The sequence below is a fragment of the Miniopterus natalensis genome, chromosome 20 (genome assembly GCF_054644295.1).
Source record: "Miniopterus natalensis isolate mMinNat1 chromosome 20, mMinNat1.hap1, whole genome shotgun sequence".
Lineage (NCBI taxonomy): Eukaryota > Metazoa > Chordata > Mammalia > Chiroptera > Miniopteridae > Miniopterus > Miniopterus natalensis.
The window spans coordinates 15,262,699-15,281,356 of record NC_142100.1 but is presented as its reverse complement, the minus strand read 5'-3'; the positions used below and the strand labels follow the sequence as shown (position 1 = coordinate 15,281,356).

Below are 18,658 nucleotides of genomic sequence, written 5' to 3'. Positions count from 1 at the left end.
TGGCTTTTATGCCCCAAGGGTAGGTGAGAGCTCAGGCCAATTACTGCCTGAGCTTTTAGCCGTTCCTTCTCTCGGTGCTGAGAACTGAAGTTTGGTGCCCTCTTGTGGATAATGCTCAAACCAGCCAGAGATGCTGGCAGGGATTCTTGAAACCCACAGGGTTGTGAGGCCTCAGAAGCGAATGGTCTGATACAACCCTTTTTGGAATCTGAGGCCCAGAGAAGTTCAGTGTTTTGCCCAGGAGCACACAGCTGGCTAATGGCAAAATCCAGACAAACCCTGGTCCAGTTCTCTTTCACTGTCCCATGCAGTTTCATCATGGGCAGTGTTGTTTTATGAGAACTTTCCAAGGCAGCTCACCCAGGGCTGAGGAAAGGTGATTTTCAGATGGTACCTGTCCTGGGAAGCCTTTGGGGCATCCCCACAGATCCTATTCTAGTCCTAGTTCTTGGCTGTGGCCTGGCTTGGCCCTAGACTCAGTGCAGAGCAGGTAAGGGACCAAACCTAACAACCTGCTTTCCTTCCTGTGCTCCCCAAGGAAAGAGCTACGATGAGACGGTGGATGTCTTCTCTTTTGGGATTGTTCTCTGCGAGGTGAGCTCCCACACATAGGCAAGGCCCGAGGCAGCAGGCCTAGCAGCTCTGCCCTGCCTCAGAACTGAGGCTCCTCCTGAAGATGAGTATAACTCACCATAAAATCAACATGAGTGTAGGGTTGTCCAGTTTAGTACACATCTGTTGCCACAGCCGCGTCTCATTGGTCCCATGAGATGGATGGAGCGGGATTTTTTCAGGTGAGAAAATAGTCTCAGAAAGGAAAAGTGACTTGCTCTTAGTCACATGGTCAGTAAGGGGCAGGTGAGACTTGGAACTCCACTAGGAAAGGCAGGGGATTGTTCATGCGGCTGCCTGTTTAGCAACCCTTTCCCCTTCCCCAGGCCCTAGAGGTGTCCCTGCCCTCAGCCTGGAAGTGGAAGAAGCCACTCCAGGAAGTACCAGCCCGTCTAGCACAGTGCTAGGCACCGTGGAGTACAGAGTGAGTCTTGGAAACATTTCTGCCCTTAGGCTCTTAGCTCAGTATATCTTGAAACAGTCAGTTAAACACATACATTCAGAGGTTTCTGTAATTCCTACAAAGTAGTGAGTGGTAGAGGAGAGACAATGGACGACTGGAATAAGGAAGAAAGGTTCTTTTAAAAATTGTTTTCTTTAATAGAGATCAATTGAGCATCTACTGTGTATAAAGCACTAGGCTGGCACCAAAGGATTTCACACATGAATCATACCCAGCACCTCACTATAGAGCCTGAACTCTGACAGGGGACACAGACACAGGGGGACACTGCAGGGCAGGGCAAGATGTGTGGAAGCTGACCCTCCAGGTTTGGAGCATTGTGCTTCTGCTGCAGTAAGACCTATTCTGAACCCTCCTCAGTAATCAGATTCTCAGTCAAAAGACAAATCTGGATTAGCAGGATTTTGAGATGCAAGGTTGCAGGGGTGAGGGGGGGTGCAGCTCTTTAACCTCGGTTTTCATCTTCCTCTTCTGCCCATCCTTCCTGCCCATGAACCAGCATCCCTCTCCCCTACTATATGGCCACACCCTCCATAGTCCGTTTTTGACCAGCCATCTTCCCACCTGCAGATCATCGGGCAGGTGTATGCAGATCCTGATTGCCTGCCCCGAACACTGGACTATGGCCTCAATGTGAAGCTTTTCTGGGAGAAGTTTGTCCCTACAGACTGCCCCCCAGCCTTCTTCCCCCTGGCCACCATCTGCTGCAAACTGGAGCCTGAGAGCAGGTTGGTATCTTGCCCCTTTTCCCCAGCTCATAAAGTCCTGGGATGCTTGCCCCTGCTTTTGGCTGTCCCCAGGCCCTTCTCAGGCACAGGGGTGGCAGAAACCTTGAGCTCAACCACCCCTGTCAGCTACTAAAGGCACCTGACAACTCTGACATGCCAAGTGAGGGGTTGGAGGGGGGTGAGAGCATAGTAGCAAGTGACCTGGGTATAACAGAAACATGGCCATTAAAAGAAATTTTAACAGAACTCATCCAAACCTATACCATTCTAACAGCATAAGTGTGTCATGTCTCCATATTCCCCTGTGCATGTCCACACAAACACACATTTTTAAAATAGATTTATTATCTCAAACAGAGAAAAGTTTTCTATTTTGCCCTGCATTTTCCTTGTTACTACCCAGTCTTCCTGTTTATTATTTTTGTTAAATATATGAAATTCTATTAAGAGACTCTCTGAACATATTTTATTTTTATTTATTTATTTATTTTAATATATCTTTATTGATTTCAGAGAGAGGAAAGGAGGGGGAGAGAGAGAGATAGAAACATCAATAATGAGAGAGTCATTGATCGGCTGCCTAGCCCGCAACCCGGCATGTGCCCTGACCAGGAATCGAACCCCGATCTCCTGGATCCTAGGTCGACGCTCAGTCGCTGAGCCACACCCTGCCGGGTGAACATATTTTAATATACATAATGTAGATGTTCAGGTTTTTCCAGTTTCTCTTTACAATAGGTATTACTATGGTGAGCATCTTCATATTTTTAGCTAATTTCGTCCTTTAAAGAAATCTTTTAAAAATTACCTTAATTTTCTCAGGTTATAGCTGTCATTATTACCAAAGTTACCCTGGGTCATTTCAAGTTTGTACATTAAAAAACTAGAATCTTTGTGCTTTTTTCTTGCTATTAGAAATCACGTTTCTTTCAAAAGACAAATTCAAACACTACCAAAGTACCTAGCATGAGAATTATACATCTATATAATCTCCTAATTAATGTGCCACTCAACACTCTCCTCACTCCTCGACTCCATCTCCCCAAGGTAACCAGTTGGCATATAATCTTAATTTTTAAATGATTTCCAATGATTTTAAAAGAGGTCACGGTAGAGTTGAGATTGGCTGGAGGCTCTGTGTCTTATTCCTTCATGGGCCAAAGGACTACAGTCTTTCAGTAACACCAGAGTAAGAGCATGAGGAAAAAACGTGAAGCCACACAATATTTGTTTGTTAATACCCCTTCTCAGTCATTCTAAATATCTGCCTTTAATTCATTCAAAAATATTTACTGAGCGCCTACCATGTGCTAGATACTGTCCTAAGCACTTGGGATGCATCAGTGAACAAACAAATGTGCTTCCCTTCCTGGAACTCCAATTGAAGCAAGGAAAGAGAAACTACATTAAATCTCAGAAAGTGACTAATGCTATTAACAAAATGTCAAGCTGAGGAAAGACGATTGTTTGGTATACAAGTTGTAATTTTAAATATGGTGATTAGAGTAGGCTGAGAAGGTGACAGAATGTTTTAAGTAAAAACACAGAGGAGGCGTAGGCGTAAGCCTGAGATGTCTTAGGATTCCAGGGCACCTAAGCTATTTCCACAGCACTAGGAGCCCAGTGTTTACTTTCTCCTTGGGAAGAGTTGCTGAATCTATGAAATGCCCCTTCTCAGGCAGATCCACTGATGTGGAAACAGTCTGAGGACTGGAAAGGATCTTTAAAAAGGCACTCAGGCCTGGCTCAGCAGTTGAGCATCGAGCTATGATCCAGGAGATCGAGGTTCGATTCCCCGTCAGGGCACATGCCCATGTTGCAGGCTCAATCCCCAGTGGAGGGGTGTGCAGGAGTCAGCCAATCAATGACTCTCATCACTGATGTTTCTATCTCTCTCCCTCTCCCTTCCTCTCTCTGAAATCAATAAGGATATTAAAAAAACAAAAAAAAAATACACACACACAAAACAACTTAAAATTAATTTTTTTAAAGGCACTGAGGCTCTGGCTAGGTAACACAGTTGGTTAGAGAGTCATCCCGATACGCCAAGGTTGTAGGTTCCATCCCCAGTTAGGGCACATACAGTAGTCAACCAATGAATGTATAAATAAGTGGAACAACAAATCGATGTTTCTCTCTCTCTTTCTCTCTCCTCTCTCCCTGCCCCTCTCTCTAAAATCAAAATAAGGCACTTAGTCCAATCCCACTTTTGTTGATTGCATTTTCTCCAAGACATGGGAGGAGCTTTTTTCTCCTGGACTTTCTGTTTCTAAGCTATCCCCTAGAGCCAGTTATCTCTAATCTTTACAGCAATCCTATTTCCCACAGAGGCATAAGGTTAAGGGGCTTGCCCAGTGCCATACAAGCAGGTAGTGGTTAAGCCACAGGCCTGGGTACCTTCCATACCACCCCATGGCCCTACCCATGTTTCACCTCCCTGCAACTCACCCCTTTTCTTTCTAGACCGGCATTCTCAAAACTGGAGGATTCGTTTGAGGCCCTCTCCCTGTACCTTGGGGAGCTGGGCATCCCACTGCCTGCAGAGCTGGAGGAACTGGACCACACTGTGAGCATGGAGTACGGCCTGACCCGAGACTCGCCCCCCTAGCCCTGGCCCAGCCCCCTGCTGTGGGCAGGGCCATCCCAGCTTCCTGTGGATTGGCAGCTTGTTTAGAAGCAGAACAAGCCATCCCCACTACCTCCCCAGCACCAGGGTAATGCATCTCCACAAGTTTTGGGGACTGGTTACTATCTGTAAATCCAACACTTGCCTGAAAACTGTGAAGAACACAAACAAGAAGCCTAGTCCCTGGGCCAGGAGGAATCTGTTACTCATGACCACTCGGGAACTCCCTTGGATTCCGGGCTCTTGCTTACACTAATCAACATGATCTGGACCCACTGAGCAGAATTCCAGGGTGAACCTACCCCTGGGCTCTGAAGTCTCTGGTCCAGCTGGGGACAGGAGGCCTTCATGCGGTAGTGTGGATGAGAGAAAGACTGGTGGCCAGGCTGCAATCCAAGGATGTGAAATGACAGTGGTGCTACTCTCCTTTCACTCCATCCCCCACCCTCCTCTGGATGGGGGTCACAGAAATAGTTTTTGAAGAGTCTCTTAGTTTGTGGTGGCCAGGAGTCAGGGGAAGGGCTGGTTTCGGTTCACCTCCCAGGCCACATCAGTGTGAAGGGGAGTTTCCACCTTGTGTTCTCAAACTGTACTGCTTAGAAACTGTCTGAGAACTTCTGGGTTGGCATCCTTTCTGACTGCAATAAGTCACCCACAGTGCAGGAAGAGGCTCGGGGCTGGGAAGAAAGAGGCCCTGCCCTTTAGAAAGCACATATCCTGGCTGCTGTTACTCATACCCTGGTGGGCCCCTCAGTCAGAAGCCTGAGACATTTTGCCTAGAGCTGGATGGATTCTGGAGGATAATGTGGCTTGTCATAGGCCTAATGTACGAGGCTAGAGGAGTGGGGATCTCAGCAATTTCTTGGCCTTGCAGCAGCCACTGCCCACCCTTCACCGTGCCTGGTCCAGGCACCAACTTGGATGGGAAGAGGTGGTAGCAGAGTCCCAGAGCTTAGATGCTGGGGGAGACAGCTCCCTGAGCTGGGCATCTGGCTTTGACTTCCCCTGTTGGCTAGCCCACCTCACTAGCTCCTGGCTGCAGCCCTCTGAGCCACAGCCAAGGGTGCTAAAAAACCCCAGGGGCAGCCTCTACCTTGGCTTCCAGAGCTCTGGGGACTCAGCAGAAATAGATTTGCCTCCTCCTAAGTGTCTGTGAGTTTGCACCATATTTAACAAATTGGGAATGGGTTTGGGATATTACTGCGATGTGTGGTGGTTGTATTGGGGGTGGGAGGGAGGAGGTGGGTGGGAGTGATTCAGGAGAATGGTTGCTGTTAATACTGTCTTGTTCTGTCTGTTGGGTGATATGTGAAATACCGTTCATAGACCTGATGAGTTGTGGGATTAGATGTCATCTCTGGCTATGTTATATAGACCATACTTATGTGTGGAGTGTGCAAGCTTGTGGGGTTGAGCCCTGGGCTCCCAGCAGCAGCAAGGTCAGCATCGTGTGGCTGGTTGTGCCTCAGCTGTCCTCAGCAAGCGTGGGAGTGGGGGGCCCAAGTTGGGCTATTGAGCAGACCAAATAAATTAAGCAGTTAACATAACTGATGATACTAAGAGTAAAAAGTGACCTGGGGCCTGGATCAGGGACATACACATGGAGGGTCTGCTGGCCTGTCTACCAGGCAGTACAGGGCCTCCCCTGCTCTCTTCTATAGGAATGCTACTGGCCACTTTCAGGTCCAGGTCACGTAATTCCCCACAGCAAGTTCTCATGCTTCCTAATTCTAATCCCGTCTCCTTATGTAGACACCAACCTGCTCCAGAGAACATGCACATCCCACCTGAGGCAGCCCAGTCCTTAAAGCAGGTCTGACTCCCACCTATCAGCTGAGTCATTCCTTTGGGGCCCTACACTCCCACCTTGTAATATACATATACTCCTAAAGCCTGGATATCCTAGAGTCCTCTCCGCATGGCTGTTGTCACCTTCATAAGGGGAAAAAATGACTGCAAGTCATTCCCACCCCTTGTGTTTCTCTCTAAGTGCTTGAGAGCAAAAGACCCAGTTCTTGCTTCTGCACATGGGGGATATTGTGGAGGGGTGAGCATTGGGCAGGATGATGCTAGTTGTATCCTGGGCACAGTATAAATCTATATACTCCAAGGTGATTTCTCCCAAAGCTTGAGGAGTCCCAACTTAAGGGTAGAATCTGGACCCTGGAAAAACTGATGCTCTAGTGTACCCCTTGCTGACAGAACTATAGAGAAGTGTCTGGGCATGGGCAGAGATCACCCTGGGTGTTCCTAGAGGCTTAGAACCTATTGCTGAAAGCCCAACAAACACTTCCATTAGTAGCTGCTTCTGGAGCCCTAGGTGTCACCTCCCACACCCCACACCCCGCAGGGACCTTCCTCAGCCCAGAGCTGTTCCTGGTAGCCCAAGGACTCATCCCTCTCTGCACATCCATCCCTCCTTTGGCTACTACAGCACCACCACCCACTTAACCTGTTTCCAGCCCCAGCCAAGGGTTGCCTGGATGATCATTCTAACTACCTCCACCTCGGAAAGAATGCTGAGGGGGAGAGGATTTGCAGTGACCAATCAATCGCCCACTGAGATGCCTGCACACCCATCTTTCCTGTAGCTTCAACCTGAAAGATTCCTGGTGGTGACTGCAGTTACCAACTATTCGTCTGTTGCCACCTCCCAGTGACAGGGCCAGGGCCATGTAGGTGTTGACAAAGTAACCAAAAGCTTCCCAACAAAAACTTGGTAATGTGCAGTCCTTTTTTAAAAAATTTATTTATGTAAGTCAAATGCAGAGCAATTTCCTGTACTTTATACACAGGTATCAGAATGAGGTATATAAAACATGTACACAGAGAAACGCTTTTATAGAAAAGTAGAAACCATTAATATTCTCTTTAGCATCACTAACACCAAGATCCTAGGCCTAGGTCCCCTCAGAAAACCACCCCCAGGTACAGCCTGCTAAAGAGAATGGGCCCCGCTAACCCCCTTCTCCACATGGGGCAGGGGAAGGAAGCTCTGTGGATAGGGAGCATTGCTAAGGCCTTCAAGTGTGACATCAGGTCTTGGAGGCCCTGCTGAGCCGCTGGCACAGTGCAGCACAGTGCTATGGGGAAATGTACTCTCCTCTTGGCCATGCCAGTAACTTTCTCTCTGACCCTGGGTGTCACTTTTCGCCTCTGGGCCTGTGTGTCCAAAAGACTTGAGGAACCCTAAGGTCCCTTCCAATGGTTTTATGACTGTTTCACAGGTTAGCTCCATTGCCCACACTGGAAGGTGCTGGCCTATAGGCCACAGAGCCATCTCCAAACTCAGGCCACTAAAGGGGCAAGCCCTGAAGCACTTTATTACCTTGCCTCTGAGCTTAGTTTACAGGTTAACCTCTCAGAAGCAGCTCACAAGGCCCCACAGTATAATTCCCATAGGTTAGCTAGCAGTTGTCTTAACCCCACAAAATGAAGAGGTCACTGTCCACCTTGGAGAGACTGACTGGGGCACCCCAGGTCCACCTCAGGTCCTGTGGCCTAAGGCATTTGCGGATCCTTCTCTACTCTCTTCCTAAGTGGAATGTTCAATGCGATTCTTCCCTTCCTTTCCTTTCCAAACAAGAAGAGTCCCTGGGCTCAGGCCCACTACTATCAAGGCACATCACTGCCAGCAAGCTGGGGCACACCTGGTAAGCCCCAGCCTAGATCCCATTCTCCACCTACAGTTTTGACTCTTGTACAAACTCATTTCCGGTTCTCAGAGGTCAGTAGGGAGTCCATCCCAAATGTTTTTTAAACTAAATATACTTTTTTAATGCTGCCACTTGACCTGCTTGACCTGAACTATGAGTAACAGTATGTGCCACTCAAGCCCACAGAGAACAAATGGAAAGGCGGATACTTAGATAATAAAGCACAGAGGAGCCTGGGGGAGCTCCCTGTCCATCCCTGATTCAGTTCTGGAGCACAGGCAATATTGGAAGCCCTTGTCAGCAGCACTGCTGTGGGGCTGCCACTGTTTCCATCCATGGGCAAAACCCTGTTCCAAGGGCTGGGGAGAGAGCACTGGTAGGACCCTACCTGGTTTCGCCCTCAGTCAACAGTGCCACCTGCTTCTGTCTTAGGATTCACCAAAAACAAAAGGAAAAAAAAGAAGGGGGAGGGTTTTAACCACAACAAAATGCAGATCCTCCCAACTGTAGGAGAGTAGGCCATCCTGCACCAGTGTCAGCATGGGCTCCTGCCCACTGCGGGGGCTCAGGCCCCAGGAGTGCCTGCCTGGGCCATAAGGGGGGCACTGCCCTCCTGAAGGTCAACTGGAGTCTGATTGGTGTGGACCACAACTGTCTTCTCATCCACCATCTCACAGGTGGGGTTGGTGAAAGCAGACAAGGGCAGGGTGATTCGCTGCATCTCCCTCTCACACATTTTCTGGTCATGCTGCTCTTTCAGTTTCTTCCCCCTGGCAAGAAAAGAGGGAAGTGTTCAGGCTGTCCCTCCTTCATGGCTTTGCTCATTACATGGTACCTCTGAGGCCCAGACAGGCAGGAGGTAGCTACAGTAACCGCAAATCAGTGGCTGAGGTACTAGATTTCTATTCTGCCAGACTGCCTTAACAAGAAACTCCTATACCCCTGGTCTCTTTCCTCATCCGTTAAAGGGGGGTAATCGTAATATGAACCTCACAGAGCTGCAGTGGAGCTGAACAAAGAATGTAGAGGAACAAGGCTCTTAAAGCAAGATATAGTTTTATTCTTTCAGCCCAGGACTCCAAGAGACCCCATAAAGTCCAGAAAACTGACCTGCCCATCCTGTCCCAAGACAGTTGTCTTATCCTAAAGTCCCACAAGGTTTGAGCCCCAGCTGGAAATAGGGACTGTCCCCAACCCATGCAAAAGGCAAAAAGGACCCTGAGGGCTGCTTAGGTAAGTGGGAAATAATGAGACAATAACCATCAGACCCCTTAGTTTTTACATGCCTTTGAATTCTCATAGTGCTTAGTGACCCAATCAGGCCACGGTGTTGCCCCATTTACTCCATGCTAAGGACTTTATGTACATTATCATTTCACTTCATTCTCAGCTGAATCCTAAGAATTAGGTCTTAGCATTCATTTTATAGATGAGGAAATAGCCCAGAGAAGTTAAGGAACTCTCCAACCACATGGTGGGCTCAAACCAAAGTCTGTTGGACTCTTAATACTCAGAGTCACCCCAAATAAATGGTGGGGCAGGGACTCAAATCCAATGTTCTGGCTGCATGTGTAGGGCCCTTCCCACTGATGCAGGCCAAAGGGTTTGGCAAGTGCCTAGGACACTGCACAATAAAATCAGTACCCAGGACTCAGGTCAGCATCCTCGGAAGCCAACAACTAGACACATGGGCTCAGCTGTCGGAGGAAATCTTTCTGGAATGAGCCCTTCTTCCCCACAAAGAGGCCCTGCAACTGACAGCTGATGGATGACTAAGTGAAACAATACGGGCCTGCTTCAGACCTCCTGGGGGAGATGGCTGAGATCTGATGGATTACACATCCTTCATGATGTAAGATGCAATGACACAAGTTTCCAGAGACTGGAGAAGAATATTGAGAAAATAACAGGCTGGAAGGGGAGGAGTTTGTACAGGTGCCTCAGAACTGTCTTTAAATCTACCAGTTCTTTTTACTAATGTTCTAGTACCAGCTCAGCCTCAGCTGTGTGACACTTGGCAAAACAGACTCACTGAGCCTTCGTTCCCTCATCTATGAAATAGAGATTTTATCTGCTTCAAAATAAGATCATGAATGTGAAAGCAATTTGAAAATACTGGAACTGCTATCAAAGTCAGAGAAGGTTATTATGATTTGCCCTGTATCTGACTTAACTCACCAAGTAATGCTGTCTTATTCTGGTTTCCCAAGGAAATTCTCCCACTGACCAGCCAAGGCAAGTATTGTTTATGTGACCTCAGCAACTCCCCTCCTCCCTGGGGATTTAATTTCATCATCTATAAAACAAGGAGATGGACTTGGGTTCCCCCAAGGCCCCTAACATTCTGTAAGATCCCTTACATGATATGTGCTCTGATTCCCTAGTTCTCACTGTAAGGTCACAGAAGGCAAATCTGTGAGCTCATCTCCCTGAGTCACTGAGTTTCTGAATGTGCAAGCCTGAGGCTCTTGCCCCATCCTTCTCATTGGCCTCTGTACAGGACACCATCAGCTCCAGCAGCAGAATAACTCCCAAAGCACCCAGAGGTGAAATGGAAGAACATGGGGATAGGGTTGTCTGGACCAAATGCATCCCCAATCGAAGCTGAAGATTCACTTTGCCCTTGAGCACTGCTCAACGGTTACAGCTGCTATCACATAAAAGGAAACATCTACCTCCATAATAAAACAAAAGGCCAGTTTCATCCATGTAAGAAGGAACTTGAAAGGTCTGGGTTTAATTTTATTAAGGGAGCCCCCAAGCCGGCAGAAGACCAAAAAGCAATTTACAGAAATGTAGTATGCAAGTTTCTTTTGCCTAGGCCTGAATTTCAAAATATAAGGGTCTGGAGGAAGAGAGTACTTCCTGAGTACCTACTAACGTGCCAGAAAATGGCCTTCCCATCATGCAGGATGAGCAGAACTACTTATACACCTACTGTATGCCACAAACTTTATTTACCATCCTTAATTTCCATACCAACTTTGCAAGATAATATCCACATTTTATAGATGAGGAAACTGGGACTGTTTTCCTCAACTACCTTCTCTACCAAACATCTGGCTGCCAGCTGAGCTGTTGATAATGGTCAGGCTGCATCATACACAAGTCTTTAGGGGGTAATAAAAATTAATTTGTGTTAATGGAGAAGAGCAGGGCTGGAAGAACAGCCAAGGAAGGGTAAAGGAAACAGGTGCTGGGATTCATCCGGATTACAGTCTTATCCATTTAGAAGCCTCAAAACATGGCCAACCCCAAGTGCCTCCTGTTAACGGTGCCTATGAATCCTGGAGATGCAGTGGCTGCCCCCACCTCCTTTCAAGATCTGAGAAAGGCCACTAGGCCTGCTACATTGACCATCAGGCAGCTCAGTCCATTATCACTGCTTTCTTTTGGGGGTGAGGGGTAGGGGTGGACAGCCAGGCCGTTGTCTAGCTACCAAGAAAGAACAAAAGGCTTATTCACTGACTTAGCTCCTCTCCTAAGGAGGTGAAGTGGTGTTGACTTACAATTTTTCCCTTGCCTTTTTTTAAATCAGAAAATAAGCACTCCCTCCTGAGCTAGCACAGACACAGAGCTTAGGGCAGGAACAAGGAACTGTAGACTGGCGGTCTGAACCTCGCGGCCTAGACAACCAGGACAAAGACCCACCAGACTAAGCCCTCACCCATCCACACCTCTACCCTTCTTCCCGAGAGAAATCCTGGTGCCTGCCTGCCCTGCCCTTCCGAGCCAGGGGAAAGCTCCATCCCATGAGCCTCATGGCCTTTCGGCAGAGTTCAAGGCTTGCAGTAATTCTATCCCTTACTGCTCCAGGGCTAGGTTCGGGAGCTGGGCTGCCCAGAGAGAGCAGATGTGGATGAAGCTTCTGTTTTAACATCCTCTTTGGGGAAGAGACAGGTGGGTGGGTGGAGGCACTGCAGACCTTCAGGCAACACCGGTTTCTTCAAATTATTCCATAACTCTAAGCCACCACTATTTTCCCAGTCAGAAGCTGTGCTGTGCCACCCTGTTGCTCAGGAAAAGTTCCTCGAGGCAGCTAAGTTATTAACACCAACTGTACGCCCAAACTACACTGTGTCATTTCATCCTCACAGGAAACCTATGTGGTATCTATTAGGATTTCTGTTTCAGAGATGGAAAGGCAGATGCAGAGAGGCTAAATCATTTATTCAAGCAAATGGCAGAACTGGGATTTCAACCCAGTAGTGCCTGCAGCCACCAGCAGATGATATTGTCTTTTTAGGAAATATTAGACTGGGGAAAATCATCATAGCTAACCTCCTGCCCCTACACTGTTTTACAGATGTGGAAACTGAAAAATCCAGAGAAGATAAATGACTTGCCCAGTGTCACACCCAGAATTGGTAGCAGTTCCAGAACTAGAGCCTGGTTCTTTTGATTGAAAACCCAGCTATTTTATTTTGAAAGCTTCTATTTTTCCTATTGTTCTTTGCAATTCAGAGCAAATTTGCATGAAGCTACTCGGCCTCTCTGGACTTTTGGGAGATACTGATAATCCTTAGACACACCTTATTAGCTGTGTAGCTTGGACATTGCACTTAACTCCTCTGGGTCTCAGCTCCTCACTGTAAAACCATGTAAAAATGATCCTTCTAATGTGGTCATGAGGCTTTGGCAAGATCATCAGGGAAGAACATTCAGAATAGCCTTACTTATTAAGAAAGCATGCAATAAATGCTGGCCGCTACTGTAATTGTTTAACCTCACTGGTGTTCTATTTACATTTAATACTTATGATAATCTTGAGGGGTGGGTAAGGAATGGTGTGTGTGAAGGAGGGATATATCCCCATTTCACAGTCAAGAAACTGAGGTGCAGAGTAGCAGAATCTACACTCAACAGCTCTTTCCAGGGCAGTCTGGGAGGAGCTTGCCTTAGCACACATGAGGCTTCCTGTTGTACAGTCTGTACTGAACTCAGAGTACTGAAGAAAAGGGTGGTCTGGTGCTTAGCGACAGGAAATGTGGCACCTTGCCCTGAGTTGACAGGAAGGTAAATTCTGAGAGCTAAGCTCAAAATTAAGAATGTTTAGCCAGCCCAGCTGGGCGTGGCTCAGTGGTTGAGCATGACCTAGGATCCAGGAGATCACAGTTTGATTCCCGGTCAGGGGCACCGGCCTGGGTTGCGGGCTCAATCCCCAGTCGGGGGTGTGCAGGAGGCAGCTGATCAATGACTCACTCATCATTGATGTTTCTCTCTCTCTCTCCTTCTCCCTTCCTCTCTCTGAAATCAATAAGGACATATTTTTTAAAAGAAAGAAAAAAAAAGAATGTTTAGCCAGTTCAAGTACCTGCAAGCCTGGAAACTCACAAGATTGGAGGAGTGAGGAAGGAGGGCTAAATTCGGCCAACATGGTTTAGTTCTGACTTTGAATTATAGGCCAGGGCCACCACATCATTTCATCTAACTCTCTGAAATGAACAAGCAGGTGTCCCTTCCACATCAACCACCCCACTGGGTGCAACCACCTTGGACCGGGACTCAGGAGACCTCCTCACGCATGTCAATACTTCCCCTCTCTGTACCTCTGCTTCCTGAATCACAGAAAACCACAGAAAGAAGAGGGCTTGGCTTGGAGGGCATTGGTATAGTACCCACATTTTACAGAAAAGAAAAACAGCTATTGTTTATGATCACTGAGCTAAGCAGTCACATGTTCACATGTCTTAGCAACAGCAATGCTCTGGAGCAGGAAATAAAAACCCAGTCACACAGATAGCTAGTTAGTGGCAGGGCTAAGACTTGGCCTCACCAAATGCTAGGCATGTGAGCTCAGGCAAGGTACATATCCTCTCTTGCCTCAGCTTCCTGATCTGTAAACTGGGGATAATAACAGCATTTGCCTCATAAAAGGAATTATGAGAATTGAGTTAAAGTGTGCAAACTGCTTGAAGCAATGTCTGGCATATGGTAACTGTTCCCTACTGCTGCTATTATTGTTTTTGTTGTTATTATTACCAAATACTTCCCCTTTTCATCTGTAGAACGAGGAGGTTGACTATTTCACCTCTAAGGACACCTGAGATTTACTTAATCCTGGGAGATCCACTGGGGCTCTGGGCTCAGACATGGCCCTCACAACTGCGAAATGTAGGCCACCATTTCACTTCCCTTACAGAAAGACTTTTCAGACCATGGAGAGAAATATTACACTCAGTGCTGGAAGTCAAGTGCCCTAATTTTGCCCAAGAATGGCAAATAATTTTCCCAAAGTCAGCCAGTCCTGTAAAAATGAATGCAACTCTGGCTTATTACCATGCACCTGTCACTGACTTTGATAGCCTTTCCTATATGGTAGCTTAGGGGCCCTCTCAAAATCAGCATTCTTCCTACTGCTGTCCCAGCAACAGGCCATGTCCCTGAGTTTCCCAGGTAGCCTCTTTGGCTTTCTGATATGTGGTGAGGAGCAGTAAACAGGTTCTCTGAGCTCCAACTCAGTTTTTTCCTCCTGTCCTAGAGGAGATGCTTATGGCTCAGGAAATTCAAGCCCCAATGTCAAAAGTAGTGGGTGGGGATCTCTTCTAGTAGCAGAATTTCGCAACTCCCAGAAAAAGTTCCATCTTGGGGTCCCTGCAACAAGTGTCCAGCCTGATTTCTGCAGTGCCCCTCACTTCCACACCAGACACACTGGATTAGACATTGGGGAATTTGGTGTAAAAAAAAAAAAGCTGGGTTTGAATCCATGTTCTGCCACTCCCAGGCAGTGTGACCTTGGGTGAGTGACTTCACCTCTCTGACACAGGTTTCCTCATCTCTAAAATGGAGAATAAGAACTCCTACCTCACAAGGTTTTGGGGTGAGGAGTAAAGGCATCAAAAGAAAGGGGGTTTGCCCAAGGTCACCTGGTAAAGACTAGAAACCAAGTTTCTACACCTTGAGCTGGTTTCCCTTTTCAACACCTCACTTTATTTCTGGGTAAGAACGTTACAAAGGAATCTGATTTGACTTTATGTACCCTTCACCCCTCCTCTGAGGGCGCCCAGAAGAGAAGTTACTGACCTCTTGTAGGTATATACCACGATGATGCCGATCCCAATGGTAATGATGATCCCCGTCATGATAATGCCCAGCACATAGCCTGCCGAGGACAGGACACAAGGCCCCATTAGCCATACCCCTGACAACCAGCAAATATTTCTTCATGAATCCCATAAGGACAGGGGTAGAGCAGTCATACCCATGACTCCCGGGTCCTTTTTCTCCTTGGAGTTCGTCCGAACCCGCTGGCTGATTCCAACCACTGGCCGCACAGCCGCCGCCCCGCTTTGGCCGGGCAGGGCATTGGCGGGAGCGAACAACTGCACCTCTTCTCCACTTGGCACTTCAGGCACCTCCACGGTTTCGGTTTCTGTTCTGGAGGTTAGCAGGTCCTGGGAAATAGTCTCTGGAGGCAAAGTGCAAAACAACTCTCATCAGAGAGTGGTCTGAGTGAATTCCACAGCTGAACCTGTCCTTAGCGTTGGGGGAGGTGAGGAGAATCCGCCTTTAGAATGACCCGTACACCCTGAAATCAAACCCTCCACCGTGGGCAAGGCCTGCGAGGGCTGCACCAGAGCTGGGACAAGGCAAATGTGAGGGGAAGGTCCTAAGAAAGGGCCTCTCCTGCCTCCCACGTCTTCATCTGTTCAAACCCTCGCTAATCTTCCAACACGCAGCTCAGCCGCCATCTTCTCTAGGCATCCACCATCACGCCTCCGGGCAGCTCCCATTTAGTGAGCCCACGCCTTGTGCCAATCCCCAAGTTACATTTGTACACAGTCCACTTAATCCTAGAGAAGTGTCTTACTGCCTCAGGAGTAACAAGCCTGCGCTCTGGAATCTAAGAAACTTGGATTCAAGTCTGGACTCTGCCATTGCCTCAGGAAGTCGCTTAACTTCTCTGAGGCTCAGATCCCCCCAAACGGCTTCTTCCTGGGGGGTGGGAGGGTAGGGGCTGTGAGCAGAGGATAACACACAGGGGATCCCCCACAAACGTTCAGTAAACGCTGAAGGGATCGCTAAGAGTCGGACCCGGTCGCGGGTCCCTGAGGCTTCCGGCTGCGGAGCTCGCGGCCCAGGAGCCGGGCCTCGCCTCCCCGGGTTGTTTACAAGGCGCTCGCCGAGGACCAGCTCATTCCGAGCTGCGGCGGCGGCCAATGGGCTTTGGGCCCCGCGGCCTGGAGACAGTCCTGGCCAATCGGATGGCACGGGGACGGGCAGGGCCGGCCGGCGCCGTGCGGCCGCACGTGCGCGGCGGCTGTAACGGCCCCTCTCGGACAGTCCTAGGCGCGGGGGTCCCGGGTGGGTACCTGGGCAGCGCAGGTTCTCGCAAGGCCGCTTCTCGGGAGCGCCGGTCTGGCCGCGGACGTAGCACCAGGGCCCGCGCGGGTCCCGGTCCGGGTTGCGGCAGTAGCTGTGGTTGCCGGCGCCTGGGAGAGGAGAGGAGGCGCCATGGGCCGGGGCCGGGACTGCCGCCGCCGCCCGCCCGCCGCCCGGGGCGGACACTCACCCGACTCCGGGGCAGAGGCCAGGCTGCTCTGCGCATCCAGCCAGTTGAGGCAGCTGAGGCCCGGCGCTGGGGAGGGCTGGTCCGCCCGGTACAGGTGGCCGTTGTCCCAGAAGCAGCCTGTGAGGATGAGAGGAGTTCCCCAGACACTGGTTGGCAAGCATGGGATCCCAGGTCTCCTGGGCTGAGAGACCCTGGACCCTGCTGGGCTTCCTGACTCACGGGGAAAACACCGTCGGTGCCTGGACCTAAGCTCTTTTTTTTTTTCTTTTTCTTTTTCTTTTTTAAAGCCGGAAATCACTCCATTGCCAAGAGTTGCTGTTCTGGAATTTGTGGTCCCGGGGGAGGAGGGTGCGGGGAAAACCTGGGTGTTTTGGTTCGATGGGCAGCCCGGGCTGAAACTCATCCCTGTGTTGTAATTCCATGTTACATAAATTCTGGTGTTCCCTTCTCCGCAGATGCGGCCACAACTTCCATAGGGAACACTCCCTCCTGAGAGAATGCTACAGAAGCCTTGATTCAGGCAAAAGAGAGTCCCAAACGGAGGGAACCTGCCTCATACGCTGCCTGGATGTAACTCCAGACTCCCACTCCCCTCAGCAGCAGAGCCCTAGGAAGAGGCTGGGGAAGGAGCGCTGTGCTCTGGCCACACCATCTACGTAATGCCTCTGAAAAGAACAGGACTTAGGGAGTAGGGGAGATGAATCCCCAAGTTCCATCCACTCATGAGCCGCAGGCAAGTAAAAGGAAAGTGGCTGCTTGCCTTTGTTCTTAATGGCAAAGATGGAGCTGCAAGCCCCCGACAAGGAAAAGAAGGAGAGAGGAAAAAAAGAAAAGAAAGCTTTCATAGGACAACAGAAACCGGCTAAAAGCTTCCATTCCTGTCATCTTCATGTGTAGCCTGGGCATGCTTGGGAAACAGGGAGCTTTACCCTCTCTGCTTCATTAAGTTGCTGCAGAAAGATTGTAATCTTACCTTCAGATTCATAGGCTTCTGCTAGAAGCATGTTGCTGATGAGGAATGTTTGCAGCCAGGCCAACAGCATCCTCAACACCTTCATCTTGCAGGTGATTGACCGACCGGGGTCCTTTCGGTGGCAGTTGTGCCTCCAGATCTCAGCCCTGCAGTGAGACCTGCCCTTGTTATTCTTTTTTGGTAAACAGCCTCTCTAGAACTGGGAGCTTCTGAGCTAGCTTGCTGCCGGGAGGTGTTTTCAACTGAAAGGCTCCCCCTGGGTCCTAATACCATGCAGGCTACTGACCAAAGAGAGGAACTCAGCCAAGTGAAGAGAGGCAGAGAAATTCAGTTTATACTTAGCAGTGGATCAGTTTGAGATCTGCACCGCCTGCATCTTCAGGGCTTTTCATCTCCTCTTTCCATTTGTGTGAGTACAGAAAGAGTAATTCTGTCGAGAGGCATCATTGGAGGGAGATCTGGAATTATAGTCACTAAGGCAGAACAACTTAGGACATGCTAGCTACAACCAAGAGTGACTCAAGACCACAGAGGGGGGCACAAATAACTATTCAGGTGGAAGTGACTATACCCCTTCTTGAAAAAGAAAAAAGGCCTATGTGGGTTACATATGAACACTGACTTTTTTTTCTTTTTAACAGTGTATCTTTGCCAGGCTCAGATCAGTCACATTCCTTTGCTTATATTTGGATTTTGGGGTGTCATGTATAGTAGGAATACAGAAGGGGTCTCTTTAGTTGAAAACACATGTTATGCAAATATTGGAGCATTTGCGCAGCTATACTTAATAGTCTGTGCTTTCTACCAGCCCTGAATTCATAGAGAGGAAGTTAAATGTTTGCTTTCTTCCCCCTACCCTGTATGAAATCATTTGCAGTGATTTATATCCATCATTAAACAACACATCCATATGAGTTAGGCAGAAGGGTCCTCTTCCTCTTTGGCTGACAGCTCACGTTCTTAGGCAGCCTCAGTAAACTGAAAGATAGAGCAGAGTGACTGGCCTTGTGACTCAGACAACTCTGAAAATAGAAATGGGAGACTGTTTCCATCTGAGGGCTTACATCTTGCTGGCAGTAATTTAGGGA

General features: G+C 48.6%; 2 protein-coding genes across 5 annotated transcripts in view; one reads left to right on the top strand and one right to left on the bottom strand.

Moving 5' to 3' along the window:
- The window catches only part of LIMK2 (LIM domain kinase 2), a 53,798-nt gene extending 47,822 nt beyond the window's left edge, over positions 1–5,976 (top strand). For all 4 annotated transcript variants that reach the window (XM_016198548.2, XM_016198546.2, XM_016198550.2 and 1 more), the window contains 3 exons: positions 539–594; positions 1,646–1,803; positions 4,267–5,976. In XM_016198548.2, coding sequence (XP_016054034.1) covers positions 539–594; positions 1,646–1,803; positions 4,267–4,411 — 359 coding nt within the window. In that variant the 3' untranslated portion in view covers positions 4,412–5,976. The remainder of the gene's footprint in view (positions 1–538; positions 595–1,645; positions 1,804–4,266) is intronic.
- A 1,183-nt stretch (positions 5,977–7,159) lies between these two features.
- On the bottom strand, positions 7,160–17,760 carry PIK3IP1 (phosphoinositide-3-kinase interacting protein 1). Its single transcript, XM_016198552.2, has 6 exons — positions 17,571–17,760; positions 16,598–16,714; positions 16,398–16,517; positions 15,287–15,493; positions 15,109–15,187; positions 7,160–8,855 (listed from the first exon to the last, which is right to left on the bottom strand). Exons 1-6 carry the CDS (start codon positions 17,653–17,655, stop codon positions 8,651–8,653), a joined length of 813 nt encoding a protein of 270 aa, XP_016054038.1. The 5' UTR covers positions 17,656–17,760; the 3' UTR covers positions 7,160–8,650.
- Positions 17,761–18,658: the final 898 nt, after the last annotated feature.